This window comes from Callospermophilus lateralis, chromosome 9, assembly GCF_048772815.1.
Source record: "Callospermophilus lateralis isolate mCalLat2 chromosome 9, mCalLat2.hap1, whole genome shotgun sequence".
Taxonomy (NCBI): Eukaryota; Metazoa; Chordata; class Mammalia; order Rodentia; family Sciuridae; genus Callospermophilus; species Callospermophilus lateralis.
In genome coordinates this window covers 42,551,498-42,570,227 of record NC_135313.1, presented here as the reverse complement: position 1 = coordinate 42,570,227, position 18,730 = coordinate 42,551,498, and the positions used below count along the sequence as shown (strand labels likewise).

General features: G+C 36.2%; 1 protein-coding gene across 1 annotated transcript in view; it reads right to left on the bottom strand.

Moving 5' to 3' along the window:
* The window catches only part of Stat4 (signal transducer and activator of transcription 4), a 94,669-nt gene that overhangs the window by 75,334 nt on the left and 605 nt on the right, over positions 1–18,730 (bottom strand). The window contains exons 2-3 of the mRNA XM_076865524.1: positions 16,762–16,890; positions 15,003–15,147 (exon numbers count right to left, since the gene is read on the bottom strand). Of these exons, the coding sequence (XP_076721639.1) occupies positions 15,003–15,147; positions 16,762–16,889 (273 nt within the window). The 5' untranslated portion in view covers position 16,890. The remainder of the gene's footprint in view (positions 1–15,002; positions 15,148–16,761; positions 16,891–18,730) is intronic.

Genomic DNA, 18,730 nt, shown 5'->3' with positions numbered 1-18,730 from the left:
ATACTGAGTTAATGGTACCCTTCCATTCCTTCCATTGTCAGTGTGAAGTAAATACCACAGGTATCCTGCTGCTGACAAGAGCAAAATGGTTTGATAGTGCCATGCTTCTAGACCTGTGATCTGCTGTGACCTTCTCTACAGGTTTATATCACCTGCTGTATTCCAACCTGGACTCATGCCTTCATCAGCTGGTCTTGTTGCTGTGCAATTACTTTGCAAGCTCAAGGTTAGAAAAAAAAGAGTCAGTTTTGTTTTAATAAAATATAGCCTAAGGAAAGCTGACCAGAGTTATTTCAAGTAAAAAAGAAATACTTCTGAGTGACCTAGAAAATAATCTGCTAATAAAATCAGTATTGATTTATGATAAATTAGGATAATTTTATAAATCTAGAAAAGTTTTTAAAAACTATATTGCATTTAATTTAGACAAAGGTAACATAGTTGGGGGAGTGGGTCCATGATGGTTGTCTTTCTTGGTTAAATCAGGACACTGATGAATCCTAAAAGTCTCAGATCCAATGTAATTAATTGCAATTGTTTAATTTCTATTCTCTTGGTAGATTATATGCATCTAAAGGGCAGGCAGGTGACATCTCTGCTTGTTGCCTATGGCATCTGCAACATCAGTAGTGTCTTTGCAGAGAACCTCCTCAATACATAATTGTTGGATGAGTGAATGACTGGAAATAAATTTACTCAAAATTCTCATAACTGACAAGAGGAATGAAATAGTAAATAAATCCTTGGAAATCCATCACTTCCACTAAAAAGCAATTCAAAGTTCCTTCCTTTTGTAGAGACTAAGAATAGTGAAATGAATGGTTTGTTTGGCATTGCTTTGGGAAATGAATCTCAGTCTTGGCCATAACGTGTAATGACCTCCAGAGTTTTTAAAAACTCCCAATTGAAATAATCTCTGCAGGGGGTCTGAGCATGGTTGATTTTTAAACATGTCTCTGGGGATTCTAATAACTAGACAATGTTGAAAACACTGAATAAAGGCCCTTCCTTCCCAAACTTGTCTGATTATAAGAATCATCTGAGCTTCTCAGACCACAACCAACCAAATAAAGTAACAAGGGTTTTTAATCTTTTGCAGTTGGGGGATAGGGGAGTGATATCATATCAGCAGAGAAACACTAGCTTCTAATTCTTTAAGTCTTTTCTGATTTCAAATTTCTCCTTCTAGAGAGTGGCCGGTGCTTTTAATTTAGTGCCATCACAAGTGTAATTTATTGTAGGATCATTTCCCAGGCTATCCCTGGGCTTTCTTCTTGTCCTAAAATAATACTTCTACAACTTTCATTAGACTATGTCTTTATTACTGTGAGTCAATTGTCATCTATCTAAAGTAATTGCCACATGTGATTAAGTGTCAGGATGAGTTGTTTGGACACTACAGGCTGTGAGAGAGCAGAGGAGGGAAAAAATCGATGTGGATTTTAATGGCACACAGAGCAGGACGTGGCCTGGAACTTGATAGATGGTGGAAAGAAAGGGGAGCTGTGTCCTGGGCAGAGGTCATGGCAAGAAATGATCAACAGTGTACTCTAGGAATACAAAACACCCATATTCCAAATCCACTACTATTTGTTTTAATTCTGATGCTCCTGCCCAGGACTTATGGCTCTGAAGATCCAACTTCTCCTACCCATATTTCCAAACCCTACCTACAACCTGCTGGATCAGAATTCAAAGTGGGAACTGCAAATCTACATTTTAAATGAGTTTCCCAAGTGATTTTTATAATGACACACTAACTGAAGGAGATGAATCTATCTACACAATTCAATGAGAAGACAGATTGGACAGAATGTCCCCCAAAGAGAACCAAATGCAACAAACCAGCATTTCTGTTGAAATAAATCAGATACACCATTTTTCATTTATCAAACTGGCAAAGATTAAAACACTTTATACCACTCACTGCTGATGATGGAATGAGCTTTTACACACTGCTGGTGGGAATGTGAATTGGTGCATTACTAAAGGACAATTTGGCAATTCTTATCAAAAGCCTTCGCATTTTTCTTACCCGTTGACATAGTAATTCCACTTTTAGAAATTTATCCTAAGGCTGTGGTCTCAACCTTGGCAGTTTATCAGAATCACTTGAGAAGGTTTTGTGAATTACAGATTTGGGGGCTCCATTCCCTGGAAATTCTGGGAATAAGGTCTGTGACTCTGTTATTTTTGGTTTTGGTTTTGTTTTTGGTACAGGAATTGAACCTAGAGGCACTTAGCCACTCATGTACATCCCAGCCCTTTTTATTTTTCACTTTGAGACAAGCTCTGGATAAGTTGCTTAGGGCTTCACTAAGTTGCTGAGGCTGGCTTTAAACTTGCAATCCTCCTATCTCAGCTTCCTAAACTGCTGGGATTACAGGCATACAACCACTGCATCTGGCTTTGTTTTTTAACATTGGTGTAATTTGATTCTTTTTTTAAAGTTCAACTGATGGAAAAGTCAAATATTGGTGGTAACTCCATCTTCTGGTTTCTCTCCCACTACTTGTGGGTGATCACGCTACAGCAGTGTTAATTTTTCACTCAGAAATGTATGCTATGGTCCTCCTTCCTTTGCAGTATATAGTCCTGTGCTGCCTCATAACTTTCAGTCAACAATAGTGTCCCTTAGGATAACAATGGAGAGGAAAGTTGCTCCTCTGGCCAAGTGACACTGGAGCCATAATAATATCAGTGCACTATGCACAGCCCTGCCAACTGTATAAAAGTATAGCACACAGTATTATATACAGTACTTGATGCTTGATAATAGAATAAATGACTACATCATTCATTTGTGTATTGCTTTTTATCATTACTTCAGACTGTACTCTTACTTGTATCAAAAAATAATTAACAGTAAAAAACAGTATTGCACATTATACCAGAAGCAGTCTCAAACGCCTCACGTTTATGGTATCTCTCGATGACATCAAAAGACCATGTCAAATGGTTGACCTATACATCTAGGTTTGCCTAAGTGCATGCTGTAATGTTTGCATAATGAGGAAATCACCCAATGACACATTTCTCAGAATGTGTTCCCATTGTTAAGCAATGTGTGATTGTATTCAGATCTATTTATTTTTTGTTTTATTTGACAATGATATTGCTTTCACTTCATTATACATGAGTCATAACCAGCATTGCCTTGGTTTTGTTGTATTTCTCACAAAGTAAACTGAAGTATGAAATTTTCAGTAAATTCATCAATTTAAAAGAGACTTATATAAAATTATCATAAGTTAATCCCAGAGACCAAAACCAAACTTTTTCCATTCCAGGATATTATTATTGTAATTCTGATATTTTCTTAGCACTATTGCACATTCATGGAAATACTTCAATTCAATCACTGTAGAAATTTGTGGATAAACATTCAAGATCATTTTCACATATTTGTTATTATGACAATGTTATTATTAAGTGCTGTACATAATAGCATAATGTTATTATGAGTGAACAATCTTATACAGTTATCCATCTCTTTACCTGTGTAAAGAATTACTACGGGATACATATCTAGAAATGAACTTGTTTTGTAAAGTTAAACTTGAGCATTGAAAACTGCTTTCCAAAATGGTTTCACCATACATGGTTGGGTTGTGTAACTTGCCGCCCAAATTCATGATTCTTTTTGAATAAGACACTGTAAGTCTTGGCAAATATTTTGTGGTATCCCAGCCAGAGATGACACTTCCTAGCACCCCTGAACTGTGTAGGGGGAATGTAACTAGTTTCCATTAATGAGATATATTTATAACGTGTCATTTCTAAGCTAAGGAATTTCAGGTGTGGCTGCAACTTTTTGTTCTCTTTCCCTTCCTGTCCGTCCCCAGAGCACCCAGGTCCCTTAGGATAGCTGAGCCACACTATGGGAAGAGCTTAGATCCCTGAATCACCATAAGAAAGCAAGCCAACCACATGCCCACCAGAATAACAAATATCAAACTGTTATGTACATAAGAAATAAAATCTTATTGTCTGTTAGATGCTATAACTAGTGCTATATTCACTAATATGTCAGTTTAGACTTGTCAGCAATGAAAACCACAACACCACAAATGATTTTGTTGTATGGAGTTAAAGCCCACTGCTCTAACAAAATAATCACAAAAATGAATGACATTATAATCATAGGTATACTTCACTTGTTAATATTGGTGAAATACTGGAAATAAAATAATAAATGTTAATTAAGGGGTAAATAAAAATTATGTTGAAAAATAAGGGAACATGTTGTCTAAATGAATATATTAAACTTAGGAAAGGAGGCTATGAAACAATATTAATTTTTAAATAAGTCAATATCAGCAGAAAACATACATAGTAGTTACCAGTTAAAATAGTATTACAGATTTTTTTCTGCATATGTTTTCTAAACTTTACTGGATATATATCACCTTTATAATAAAAAAGGTGTGTTTAAAAATTGGTAGATGATAATACTAAACTGCAGTAGCAAAAAGACAATAACCTGCAGATAAACCTCCCATGTGGCTCAGGATTCATCTAATTTGATGCTCAGTAACTTAAGAGAGTTGGCTATCTTTGAAAGAAAACCTAAAACCAAAGTTGTTCATGTGCTTGTCAAAAGGCCTTTTATTGACAAGTACATGTTTATCAACTCATGATCAAGATTGGAGATGAGGAGATATATATATATATATATATATATATATATATATATATATATATATTCAGCTTTTTAGTAGCTAAAAAGAATTACAGACATGGGAAGTTAATACTCCTCAAAATACAGCTCCTGTCTTTATAATGCATGGAGAACTCTTTTAAAGATGAGATGTTTTCCCATTCACTGATGGGTTTTTTTCATTCACTAAGTGAACAATGGGGAAATTCATAGCAGAAGTGACAAAAGGGGGCATTTCCTGGTAAGCATATTGGTAAGGTCTTGGAAAGACCAGAGTCTGTTCATGTAATATCTTTCCTAGAGGTTTTGATAACAGGAAAAAGATCAAGTGAGTTCACAGCTGTGGTTTAAAAAAAAAAAACCAAAGGATGGGACACCTGGGGGTCCTTGGTTGTCCTTTGTCTCCTTCCTCATAGATGAGAATGTAGGAAGGAGGACTGGATGGTGCTACACACCAATTACAGGACTTCAAAATGACCATTTAAAATACATCTGAGAATGTTAATTTCATTATAACAAAGATATATAATAATATATAATAATAAGATATAACAAAGTAGAAAATGGGAGTAGAATGCTCATTTGCAGAGGACTGGATAAGTTATGGTACAGCCATAGATGTGAAAGACTTACCTAGAACACTGTGAAGTATTGCTGAGAGAAATCAAAGACCTCAATAAAAGGAAGGACGTTTCACATTCATGGATTGAAAGACTCTATATCATTAAGATCTCAATTTTCCTCAAATAGATGTAAGACCAGTGAAAATCCCAGCAGGTTTATTTGTGGAACAAACAAGTTAGTCCTAATATTTATATGAATACTACAAGGATCCAGAAAATTTAAGACAATTCTGAAGAAAGAGAACAAGGTTTCTGGAGTGTTTTTACCACAATATATCAAGACTTATAAATCTATAGTAATTAGCTGTATTGGCACAAGGAAAGATAAGTAGACTAACTTACTAGAGAGCCACTACAGATTCATGACCAAGACACCCCTGCAATTCAATGAGGAAGGATGGTCACTTTAATAAATGGCTCTGGGCCAATCAGCCCTCCATATGGGACAAGCCTTCCTTCTCCCTTGCATATGCCAGACACATAAGTCAGTTCCAAAGAAATATAGTAGTACCTGAGAAAGGTTAAAGCAAGAAAGGTCCCCAAAGAAAACCTCAAAGAATATCTTCATGATCCAGGACAAGCAAAGGGAAATTTGGACCTCAGAACTTTTGTTCATCAAATAATACCATTTAGAGGAAGGAAAAAAGAAAGGCACAATGTAGACCAAGATATTTGCAACATGCATAACCATCAAAGGGCTCGCTCAGAATGTATAAAGAACTAAAAAATCAGAAAAACAGACAAAAAATTTTAGTGGGCAAAGACTTTAACAGGTACTTAAGAAAGAAGATATCAAAATGGTCACTGAACATGAGGTTCTCAACATTATTAGTCATGAATGCAAGTTAAAATTACAATGAGATGCCACTACACATACTCTAAAATGACCAAAGTGAAAGAAAACTGATGACAATATGTGCTGACAAGGAAACAGAGCAACTGAACTCATACATTTTCGAGGCAGTGCAATTAGTACAACCACTATAGACGGTTGTGCATGCTGCATCTCCTAAGAACAAACATGTAATACTCTAAGACCCGACAATCTGACCTGTGGGAATAAGATCACAAGAAGTGAGTGTATACACCTACTAAGAGACACAAACAAAAGTGCTCAGAACAGTTTTATTCATAAAACACAAAAACTATATATGGTCTAAGTTTCTATCCACAGAAGAATGAATGCTTGTGCTATGTTTAGGTAATAGAATACTAATCTATATATTTTTTTTTAGGTGGGGGTGTGGGTCTGGGGATTGAACCTAGGGAAACTTAACCACTGATCCACATCCCCAGCCCTTTTAAAAAAATATTTATTTAGAGACTGAATCTTGCCAAGTTGCTTAGGGCCTAGCTAAATTGCTGAGATTGACTTTGAATTTGTAATCCTCCTGCCTCATCCTCCTGAGTGTGATTATAGGTGTGTTCCACAGTGCTTGGTTGTAATTATTTTTTTTAAAAAAGGAAAAATACAGGTGCATACAACAACATGGATAAATCTCATAAAAGGTAGAGTAAAAAAAAAAAAATCTAACCCCAGAAACTCATTTCTCAGAATTTCGCACAAGGAAGTTCCAGATAGCCCAAATAAATCTTCAATTATGTAAATAAGGACAGTTGTCAACTTGGTGAGTGGAGCCCACTGAGAAGCATGGGAGAGGAAATGCTCTGTCTCTTGATCTGGTGGTAGTTATGTGTATGCATGTTTTTAAAAATTCATTGTTCAAAAAAGATCTATTGCGTTGTACATATATTTATGTATATTCTACATCAGCAAAAACATTTTTAGAAAGAGATTTGCTTTGCTGTAACAGCATTGTGTTAAGATACGACACAATATTAGACCTTCATCTGCATCTTTCAGTTTGACTATGTAACTTTCTTATGAAAGCAGAGTGGGCAGTGAAAAGAAGAAGGCACAAGCCCTCTCGTACAGTTTCTAAGCAAATCTAATCATCATTTTGTTGTTCTGTGTTTTGTTGTGTGAGATACTTCGCAATCTTCTGTACTTCTTTAGCCTGAAGAGTCTAAGCTCTTGACATAGCTCCTGGGGAGTTGGTAGTAGTTCAGAAAGACCATTTGTCCCTTTCCAGGTGAAGGCTAGTTCCAGAACATTTGTCTTTGGCTCCCTTTCACTTCAGGCTCTACTATTCCTCTCCAGAATTAATGCATTTTTCTCTCAGCTTCCAATGCTCAGTGTCTCTCTCCTCTCTCTGAAAGGTTTCCTCAGCTCTTCCTGCTTCTGGTCCCTTCCAGCCTGCCTCCTCTCACAGGTACTATATGTTCTAAATACTCTGCTTTGCAGAGTCAATTCTTTCCATCCTTAGAAACTGCCAGCTTCAGCAAGAAAGACCTTATCATCTAAATTGCTCTCATGGACCCTATCAAAACTGCATTTGCAATAATAATGTGACATTTGCTCCATTAGTTAGGGGTACTCGTTGCAATAAGGCAATAGTTCCATTTTCAATGTCAGCTCTACTCTTCATTTATTAAACAGGACACTGAGCCCCTTCACTGTGCGAGGAAGACAAAGACAAACACACTGGAGGAGCTCAGTCTTCTGGAGGAGACAGGCAAATACTTAGATATGTTAGCTCCAGTTACTTCCTGTTAGCTGCCTATTACATTTCACTTAGGATTTATCAAACGCATCTTGCTATCCTAGGCCCCTTCCCAAACCTAACGTCTTCATTATGCATCAACATCCAAGAGACAACCCCAACCAAAGCCTGTCATCTCTTATTTTTTCACTCTCACGCACACTTCAAATCCACTCACTCCTTGAATGTCAATTCTTTTACCAAATGATCTCAGCACATATTTTTCATCCCTGTTGCTACTGCATAGCTCAGCATCTGTTTCTTTTTTATTAAACTACTGTTTCGAAGTCCATGCCTGTTGCTCTAACCCCACACAGTTGCCATGAAACTCTCTACCTTTTTTTTGGTCTCTATTTCTGTGAAGATTTTTTTTTTATTATTGATCATGGAAAGGAGTAGATAAGGTGAGTTAATGATGTGCTCAGTTACATAAAATCAATGATCTTGACTCAAGTGGCCAATCAGAAGATTATGGTAATAAATACTGAGGATCAGCCATCTACCAAGTCCTTGATTCTGGGTCCTGATTATTGAAAGGGAGTAACAGGTAGAGATAGGTGTCACAACAAAGCAAATCTTTGGTTCCCAAGTCACTTCTAGCCAAGGCAATAATGGAGGGCCCCAAAGCACCTTGTAGCTTTATGAGAAAACCAACTTTTTCCCCAATTCATGGACTTTTTTGTCAGTGACTTAAAATGATAACTTTGAAGAGATGTATCTGGACCAGTTGCTGCTCAACACCTGTGAACTTAAGACATACTAAATATCTAATTAATCATTACTCATGTAAATAACAACTTTAAAGCTAAACATAATTGGTTTCTAACCAGACTACCAAAATAAAAAAGTATATATTTTTTAAAGATACTAGCAAAATGACACAATTCTACTTTTCAGGTGAAAGTGTGCCTAACCTGTTCTTCACATCCCCAGGACACTCCCAGCACATAAAGCCAATGGAGAGTGACAATCAGCCTATGACTATAAACATCTTCGTATCCTTCTTCTCAACTGGCATCTGTGTCTCTTCACCTATTTTCTCAGTGGAGCAGTTATTCATTTTCCTAGGGGCAGTGGAAATCTAATTTTCTCCCTAGCCATGGCTGAGCTCTGGAGTTGTCAGTTCCTCTTTAAATTTGATACAGATCATTGGACCAGGAGATTTGCATGCCCCATCAGTGTCTGGGGTATCCATGGAAGTTCCTAGATAGATTGTGTGGGCTGCTTCTGCAAGGACCGAGGAGGATATACTTACCAAAACCAAGTCTTGTACTTGACTTTTTCTCATATGAATAGTTTATATTTTATTTTTCTTTTAAATACATTATAGTTAGTTTTTGTGTTAAGAAAAACAAAATCCATCCAGTCTCTGGATAAAATGAGGAGAGGGGACAAAGGGGTGAAAATGAGAGAAAAAAACTTTCAACCTTGGAATTCTGCAAAATTCTTTTCCTACAATAGACAAGGGGAAAGTCTTCCTAGAGGAAAAACCAGCACCAAATATGCTTTTAATAAAAACATATATTTATGTCATGCTTTGGTTTAGAAACTGTTGATAATTCCTCATCACCTAAGCCCAAAGTGCTCAGTGGCATTTGAGGACCTCATGTAACCATTTCAACACTTAAGATGCCTAACTCGTTTGAAGGGGTAGATATTCTCATATTGGGTTTTTTTTTTGTTGTTGTTGTTGTTGTTGTTTTGGTTTTTGGTACACAAATTGAACCTGGGGCACTTACCAACTGAGCCACATCCTCAGCCCTGTTTTGTATGTTTATTTAGAGATAAGGTCTGAGTTGCTTAGGTCCTTACTAAGTTCTGAACATGGCTTTGAAATTATGATTCTCCTGCCTCAGCCTCTGGAGCTGCTGGGATTATTGGAATGTCCCACTGCACCTGGCCTCTTGTCATATTCTTGCTCTTGCTTTTCCCTTTCTATTGGATTCCATCTTCTCTCTCACCTCTTCAGAGAGTCCTGAATCATCATTTAGACCCACCTCAAATGTTCCCAACTCTGCAAATTATGATGGCAGGTACTTCTACCATGGTGCATGCTACACTACTTCATAAATATTTGTTTGCACTTGGTCTCCATTCCAGATCAAAAACTCTTTAAACACAATAATTTTATATATATCTTCTTCACTTTGTATTTTCAGTGGTCAATAGTAGCCTGATGATAAAAACTCATGTAATGGAATGAATATCCAATTAACAAGTGTCTATGGAGTAGTTACGCAGTATACTTCAAAGCAAATTATATGAGCCCTACTTTTTAAATTTTTTTATGTTTTATTCTAATATGTTATGTATGACAACATAATGCATTACAATTCATATTACACATATAGAGCACAATTTTTCATAATCTCTGGTTGTACACAAAGTAGAGTCATACCATTCATGTTTTCATACATGTACTTAGGGTAATGATGTCCATCTCACTCCACCATCTTTCCTACCCCCATCCCCCTTTGCTCGCTCTAGTGTTCATCTAATCCACCCATGCTCCCTCCCCAATCCCATTATAAATCAGCATCCTTAAATCAGAGAAAACATTTGTCATTTGGTTTTGGGGGATTGGCTAACTTCACTTAGCACTGTATTCTCCAACTCCATCCATTTACCTGCAGATGCCATGATTTTATTCTCTTTTAATGCTGAATAGTATACCATTGTGTATATATACCACATTTTCTTTATCCTTCTACTGAAGGGCATCTAGGTTGGTTCCACAGTTTAGCTATTGTGAATTGTGCTACTATAAACATTAAAGTGGCTGTGTCCCTGTAGTATGCTGTTTTTAAGTCATTTGGGTATAAACTGAGGAGTGGGATAGCTGGGTCAAATGGTTGTTCCATTCCCAGTTTTCCAAGCAATCTCCATACTGCTTTTCAGATTGGCTGCACTAATTTGCAATCCCACCAGCAATGTATGAGTGTGCCTTTTCCCCATATCCTTGCCAACACTTATTGTTTGTATTCTTCATAGCTGCCATTCTGACTGGAGTGAGATTAAATCTTAGAGTAGTCTTGATTTGCATTTCTCTAATTGCTAGAGGTGTTGAACATTTTTTCATATGTTTTATGGTTGGTTGTATATCCTTTTCTGAGAAGTGTCAGTTCAGTTCCTTGGCCCATTTATTGATTGGGTTATTTGGTTTTTGTTTTTTGGTTTTGTTTTTGTTGTTGTTTGTTTGTTTTGTTTTGTTTTTGGTGTTAAAAATTTTGAGTTCTTTATGTATCCTAGAGATTAGTTCTCTAACTGATGTGCATGTGGTAAAATTTGCTCCCAAAATGTAGGCTCTCTATTCACCTCACTCATAGTTTCTTTTGCTTAGAAGAAAATTTTTAGTTTGAATCCATTCCATTTATTGATTCTTGGTTTTAATTCTTGTGCTATAGGAGTCTTATTAAGGAAGTTGGTGCCTAATCCCACATGATAGAGATTTGGGCCTACTTTTTCTTCTATTAGGTGCAGTGTCTCTGTTTTAATTACTAGGTCCTTGATCCACTTTGAGTTGAGTTTTGTACATGGTGAGAGATAGGGGTTTAATTTCATTTTGTTGCATATGAATTTCCAGTTTTCCCAGCACCATTTGTTGAAGAGGCTATCTTTTCTCCAATGTATGTTTTTGGCACCTTTGTCTAATATGAGATAACTGTAATTATGTGGGTTTGTCTCTGTATCCTCTATTCTGTACCATTGGTCTATCCATCTATTTTGGTGCCAATATCATGCTGTTTTTGTTATTGTTGATCTGTAGTATAGTTTAAGTTCTGGTATATTGATGCCACCTACTTCACTCTTCTTGCTAAGGATTGCTTAAGCTACTCTAGGTCTCTTATTTTTCCAGAAGAATTTCATGACTTCATTTTCTATTTATGTGAGGGATTTTCTATTTATGTCATTGGGATTTTGATTGGAATTGCATTAATTCTTATAGTGCTTTTGGTAGTAAGGTCATTTTGATAATACTAATTCTGCCTATCCAAGAACAAGGTAGGTCTTTTCATATTCTAAGGTCTTCTTTAATTTCTTTCTTTAGCATTCTGTAGTTTTCATTGTAGAGGTCTTCACCTGTTTTGTTGATTCCCAAGTGGTTTTTTTTTTTTTTTTTTTTTTTTTGGCTATTATAAGTGGAGTAGTTTCCCTCATTTCTCTTTCAGAGGATTTCTGACTGATATACAGAAGTGCCTTTTTTTTAATGGGTGTTGATTTTATATCCTGCTACTTTGCTGAATTCATTTGTTAGTTCTAGAAGTTTTCTGGTGGATTTTTTTTGTGTCTTCTAGGTATAGAATCATATCATCAACAAATAGTGCTAATTTGAGTTCTTCTTTTCCTAATCGCATCTCTTTAATTTCTTTCGTCTAATTGCTCCGACTAGTGTTTCAAGAACAATGTTAAGTAGAAGTGGTGAAAGAGGGTATACCTGTCTTGTTCCAGTTTTTAGAGGGAATGCTTTCAATTTTTCTCCATTTAGAATGATGTTGGTCTGGGATAAGCCCTACTTTTAAGAAACTCAGCCAGATGAAGTAGCTCATGCCTGTAATCCCAGTTACTGGGAGACTGAGGCAGAAGAATCACAGGTTTGAGGTCATCCTGGGCAATTTAGTGAGACACTATCTCAAGATAAAATTTAAAAGGGGCTTGGAAGTGTATGTCAGTGGTAGGCCTGGCAAATGTGAGGTCTTGGGTTCAATCCCCAGGAAGAGAGAGTCAGAGATGAACAAACAGACAGAGAAATCCCAAATACCATTTGGAATTAAAAAAAAAAATCATGTCCCACTATACACAAAGTAATTATTCCATAAAGAAGACCCAGACTCTGGCATAAACTTCTTGGAGAATCATAATTATTGTGGACTCAGTTACTAAATTGTTAAAGAAGATTTAATGAAAAAGACAGAGTCACTGAAATAGTCTTGGATAAGATAAAGGTTAAAGTAGTAGGCACAAAATGATTCACAAATGGAATTTCCGTTGATCATATTGGATTGGTATCATGTGACTGGGATGAAGAATTATGCCACACGATGTCCACCTCTGTTGCTTGTCTCAAATCATGCCCCCCACCCACACACAAAATCTTGCCAACTAATTCACATTTCATCTTAAATACATTTCACCTTAAATGGCACAACATGTATATCTCCCAACCTTTGAACTATGAGTTTGCAATATTGGCACCAAGTAATTACTTCAGAGGAATTCGAGTTATGGGGAAATTGGGGAAATTGGCTGCCATCCTGTGCAGCAAAATGGCACCAAAGACTGAACCCTAGACTCCTCAACTCCAAGCTCCTCCGGAGTTACACAAGGCAGCTTCGCGCTCCTTTCGGGTCTCAGGTTATGGTCATTTCTTTATTTCTCTTTGTGTGTGGTGAACAGAGGGGAAGGAAGAGGAGTGAACTGAGAAAGCAGCGTGGGTTAGGGGGTAAGATCTGGCAGGTTCAGAGAGCTCATTATGTAAAGCAATGTGTTTTTTCCTCCTTTGGTATTGCAAAATGTGTTTTTAATCTCCCACCTCATGTAAACAATCTCACTTCACTGAATACTCAGAAACCAGAACAGGAATGTACAGACTGGACCAGAAAGAATCTGCCGTTGGTTCCATTTCAGGGAGCTTTCAGTTCTAACACACTGTTATTCACTCACACTAGAACATGGGAGATGTGGGTTACACTTGCACATGTCCCCTCACCCACTGAGTTTCAAACTCTCACAAATGGAGTCTTACTATGGTCTGTGAAGAGTGCTTGTAGGTGGTGGGATTACTAACCACAGAGTTAACAGAGTCAGCACCACAATTAGAAAGGCCTGTTAACTCTGTGGTGTCCTAACTGATAGAAAGTTTTTTTCTATTATAAGACAAGATTGCTGTTGCCTGTTTCCTCCCTACTTCACTAACTTTTGAGGAATAGCCATAAAATTTCATAAAAATTTGAAAACCCCGGGCTGAGGTTGTGGCTCAGTGGTAGAGCACTTGCCTAGCACATGTGAGTCACTGGGTTCAATCCTCAGCACCACATAATAAATAAATAAATAAATAAATAAATAAATAAATAAAGGTATTGTGTCCATCTACAAATTGGGCTAGAGGAAGGCATGCAGGTCCAAAGGAATGAACAATCTATTCAATGAAATAATATGGTAAAAAGAATATTAAAGAAAGAAAACTTGAAAACCCAAATAGAGGATGTGTGAGCTTTTGAGACTGTAAACATAGCAAGTACTTATTCAATATTTGTTGACTGAATAAAAACACTATATAATATTTATAAAGACATTACTCAGTACTAAATGACACAGTAAGTATATAAATAAAGAGATGGGTTCATTTACAAATTAGCAAATGACAACAACAAAAAAACACGCAATAAAACTTTAAGATGAGAAATGGTTAATAGGTGGAAAGAAGGATATTTATATCAACATTTAAGTTCAATTTGCCAATAAGATATTACCCTGTACCTATACTCCTTATGACATAATATCAATGCATACAAAGCAAAAACTTCTACAAGTTCAGGAGAGATGGCAATTCTACATAATAGACAAGGACAGGAGATGATAGGGCAAGGAAACTCTCCGGTAGGATATGGTAATGGTGGACACGTTGCAACATTACACATTTCTCGAAACCCAAGGAATTATGCAGTGTCAAGAGCAAAGCTGAATGTAATTGTGGACTTTAAGCTAATGATAATGCATCAATATTAGTTCATCAATAGCAACATATACCCATCCTGCTTCCACTTAGCAATGAGAACGCCACCAACTCTTACAACAGAGGCAAAGGCCAGGGGAAAGGCCAGAGAACAGCCAGGAAACTACTGTCCTTTAAATCTCTATTCCAGTGTTGTTGGACTCCACCACAGCAAGTGAACAAGCCACGTGAGTAACACACACACAGGCCTTCCCACTTATAGTATATTTGAAATTTCATGAAAAATAACATTATGTAATAACATATAACTCAGCACAAACTTTTAAATGATAATTCCATTTAAATCTGATTTGAAAATAATGTAAAAAGTACTTATTTTGATTTTTAAATGAATTTAAGACTCACACATCCAAATATTTTGAAAAAGTGGAATACATTCTCACCTGAAGGACTTTCCTGATTCTTTTTAGGTTGTGTATCAAGAGCAGGTTTTTCTCTTTGGAAACACGACCTAACTGATCATCCAGTTGTATCAACAAGTTTTGAAGAAGAATTGTTGCCATGGTTTCATTGTTAGAAGCTGCCTCCCTAAAAATTAAAAAAAAAAAAAATGCTTTTACACAACAGGAAACAACTTGGCAAAATATCTACTTTTTTACCGTATGAATTTTAAAGGGATAGATCCAACAGTGATAGTAAAGAGGTTTTTAAAAATAAATCTGTATACATGAAAAAATGTTCAATATCACTAATCATTGGGGAATAGTAAATCAAAACTATAGTTAAGTTGCCACTTTACATTTATCATGAAAAAAGAGAAAAGAAGGGGAAAAAAAAAAGAAAAAAGCAACAGAAAACAGATAACAAATGTTGACAAGGATATTGAGAAGTGGAAACCCTTTTGCATTGGTGATAGGAATGTCAAATGTGCAGCCACTGTGGAAGACAGTGTGGCAATTACTCAGAATAGTAAACATAAAATTACCAGATGATCCAACAATACTATATTTGGGAATACACTCAAAAAGAATTGAAAGCAGGGACTTGAACAGATATTTGCATACCAATATTCATAGCAACTTTGTTGGCAATATCCCAAAGGTAGAAACAACATAAATGTCTATTGAAAGATGAATTGATCCAACAAAAAGTGATAGATGCATACAAGGCAATATTATTCTGCCTTAAAAATGAAGGAAATTCTGGTACATGCAACAACATGGATGAATCTTGAAAATATTCAGTGAAATAAGTCAGTGGCAAAAAGACAAATATTCTGTGACTGTATTTATGTAAAGTGCCTAGAGAGTCAAATTCACAGAGACAGAAAATAGAATAGCAGTTGCCAGGGCCTGGGAATGGGAGTTATTGCTTAGTGAGTGCAGAGTTTCAGTTTGGGAAGATGAAAACATTCTGCAGATGGAGGGAGGGATTTAATGTTACTGAACTCTACACCTAAAAGTGGTAAAAATGATAAATTTTATATTGTACATATTTTGCCATAATAAAAAAAAAGTTGACAGAAGCAAAAGATCAAATCATATAAGGTGAGTATAGTTTTGAAGAATATGAATTGGCCAATTTCATATAAGAGTTGCTTTTCTGAAGTCTCAGGAAAGTCTTGGATTTTAAGTTGCTCCAAGTCTAATAGGATACAGGGAGTAAATACTGAGTATTTTATTTGCCTTCAGTTTACTCCAAGTCCAATAAGGTAGAGGGAGCAAGGGGCAGGGAAGGAGCTTGTTAAACACACAAATTCATACAGACAGTTGAGGGCAGGTTGGGGGGTGTTTTGGGGAAAGGGAGTGGAAAGGTGGAATAGGAGTTCCTAAAAAGAATATTTACTTATATTGAATCTGTGATGGAAGATTGATAATATTTTTAAATTTTATCAATTTTAGATTCAATTTATCAATTTTAGATTTTTAGATTCACTTCTTGTTTTTTTTATTAAATAACAAATTGGCGGGGGGCTGGCTTACAGAAAATCAAAACACTAAACCCATTAAGTTTTCATCTACAATGGATGAAACCAGAAAGGACATTGGCTCCCCTCCTTTGAGAAGGTCTTTTAAATCCTTAAAGAAACTTGTTACCTGAAAAGAATTTATCTACGAATCAAAAGTGAGCCATAGACTAAATCCACAGAAAGCATAGAGCAACTGTACATCAACTTCTAGGGAAAAAAATGTTTGATCCTACCAGTCTTGATTTTCAATCCACTGGGCCAGCAGATGTCGTATTTCCATAGGAAAGTTGTCATCATAAAACTGATCTACTTGCTCCAAAAACTTAATTTCTAACTGTTGGACTTGATTCCACTGAGTCATGCTGTAAAAGAAGGGATAAAATGAGCATTTAAAAACCTTGATAGCTATGGTCCATGTTTTCTTCTTTCCTTAGGGTTCAATCAGACAATGTGATCCATTAGTTAAGTAACTGGAAAAAAATTGTCTTCTTTTATAGTCACTCAAAGGCAGAAAGAGAGAAAATGCTTTTGAGCCTAACACACAGCAATTCCTCTTAGCGTGTCAAAAGGTATCCCTAACAAGGGAAACAGTCTTCTTCCTCTGCCCTCAAACCACATCCTTTCTTGTTCTAACATGACCTCCTGTTCTACCTTCCCCCCTCCCCAAAACACCCCCTGCCCTGCCCGCAGCTTTCTACATGCCTCTGTAGGCTTAGCATATTCCCTGACCCTGCTCCCTGTACAGCATTAGACTCAGTAGAGTCAGATAACACACTCAAGTCCAAAGGCCTCCTAAGGGTTTATCTGGGAGGAATCCCCCACTCCTATACATGGAAATGCCCAAAACTTTTTTTTTTTTTTTTCCAGATGTGTTTGTCTTCTAGAGCCAGTTTTATGTTCCTGATTTCTAGTCTAATTCTGTCATAGCCTCCAGAAGAATGTATATGTTTTCATAGGTTCAAGCAATTCAGTAAATATTTTTATTTCCAATAAATATTTTTATTTTTCCCTTTGGTTATCACTATGGGTAGGCAAAAGCTTTTAAAATCCTTTAGTTTGTCTCTGATGTCTATCTGATAGTGGTTAAACCCTCAAGTTACTGAAGAAAGGAGAAACCACACTCGATAAATATTTGGATGCCTGTCATAAAACAAGAGAATTCGTTCCTCCCACATAACTCCACCCTGGTCAATGTAGGAGCTAACTCAGGAAAAATTAGTATGACATGTTTCCGAAGTCAGGAAAATTAATATGACATTGTCTCCTTGAAATTACAGTATTTTCATTTCTTCAGAGTCAGGATTCTTATTATTTGTTCAGTAATACTAGTTCAAAATAATTAAAAAAAAAACTTTACATGATTAATCACTATAGTATTTCAACAAAACATAAAGGTAGTTTAAGTTTTTTTTTCCTTTAGCTTATAGAACATTATGATAATCAATTTCACACAATTCTTCAAGTTTCAAATGGAACCATTCTGAGCACCTTTCCCTTGAGCTCCCAGTAAATGATCAAAACTGTTATAGAAAGAAAATTGTTGCAGATGTTTTGATAAAGAGAAATCAAGTGGGAAAGGAAATAATCCTTAACTTGCATATGATTTTATATTTATGAAGTCCTTTTTACACATTACAATTCCAGGCATGTTGTAAATGCTCAGTAAAATCTTGTTAGATGGAGCGTGAATGGCACTCCTGATATTGCTATCCATTGAATCCGTGAATAGTAAGCATTAACTCCACTTTAAAAAATGACAAAAACGTGAGAGCTAAATAGAGGAAATGATGCCTGCCCAAGATGCACATCAACTAAGGATAGACCTGAGGTCTCCCTCTGCCAAATTGTCCAGTTACTGGGTATATATATTCCATACACAATTGGAGCATTTGTTTCCACACTATTATCAACATTGTCCTGCTGTAGCTATCAATTTATTCTATTTAATGAAAACCAAGAATACTAGCTGAAAATAACGTTACAATTTTAGTTGCTATCCTATGGTTTAATCCTTACTCTGGTTTAGACAAAAGTCTGTTTTCTAAGAATTGATCTATCTTAAATCACTCCAAAGATCTGAGTCTTCCTTCTGAAGAGCTAAACTGGAGGCTGAAAAGGGGGGAAATAAGATAGTCACTTTTTTCAGTTGCAGCAATAATAAAGTGATAAACACCTTTAGACCCCCTTCAGCAACGACCCTTC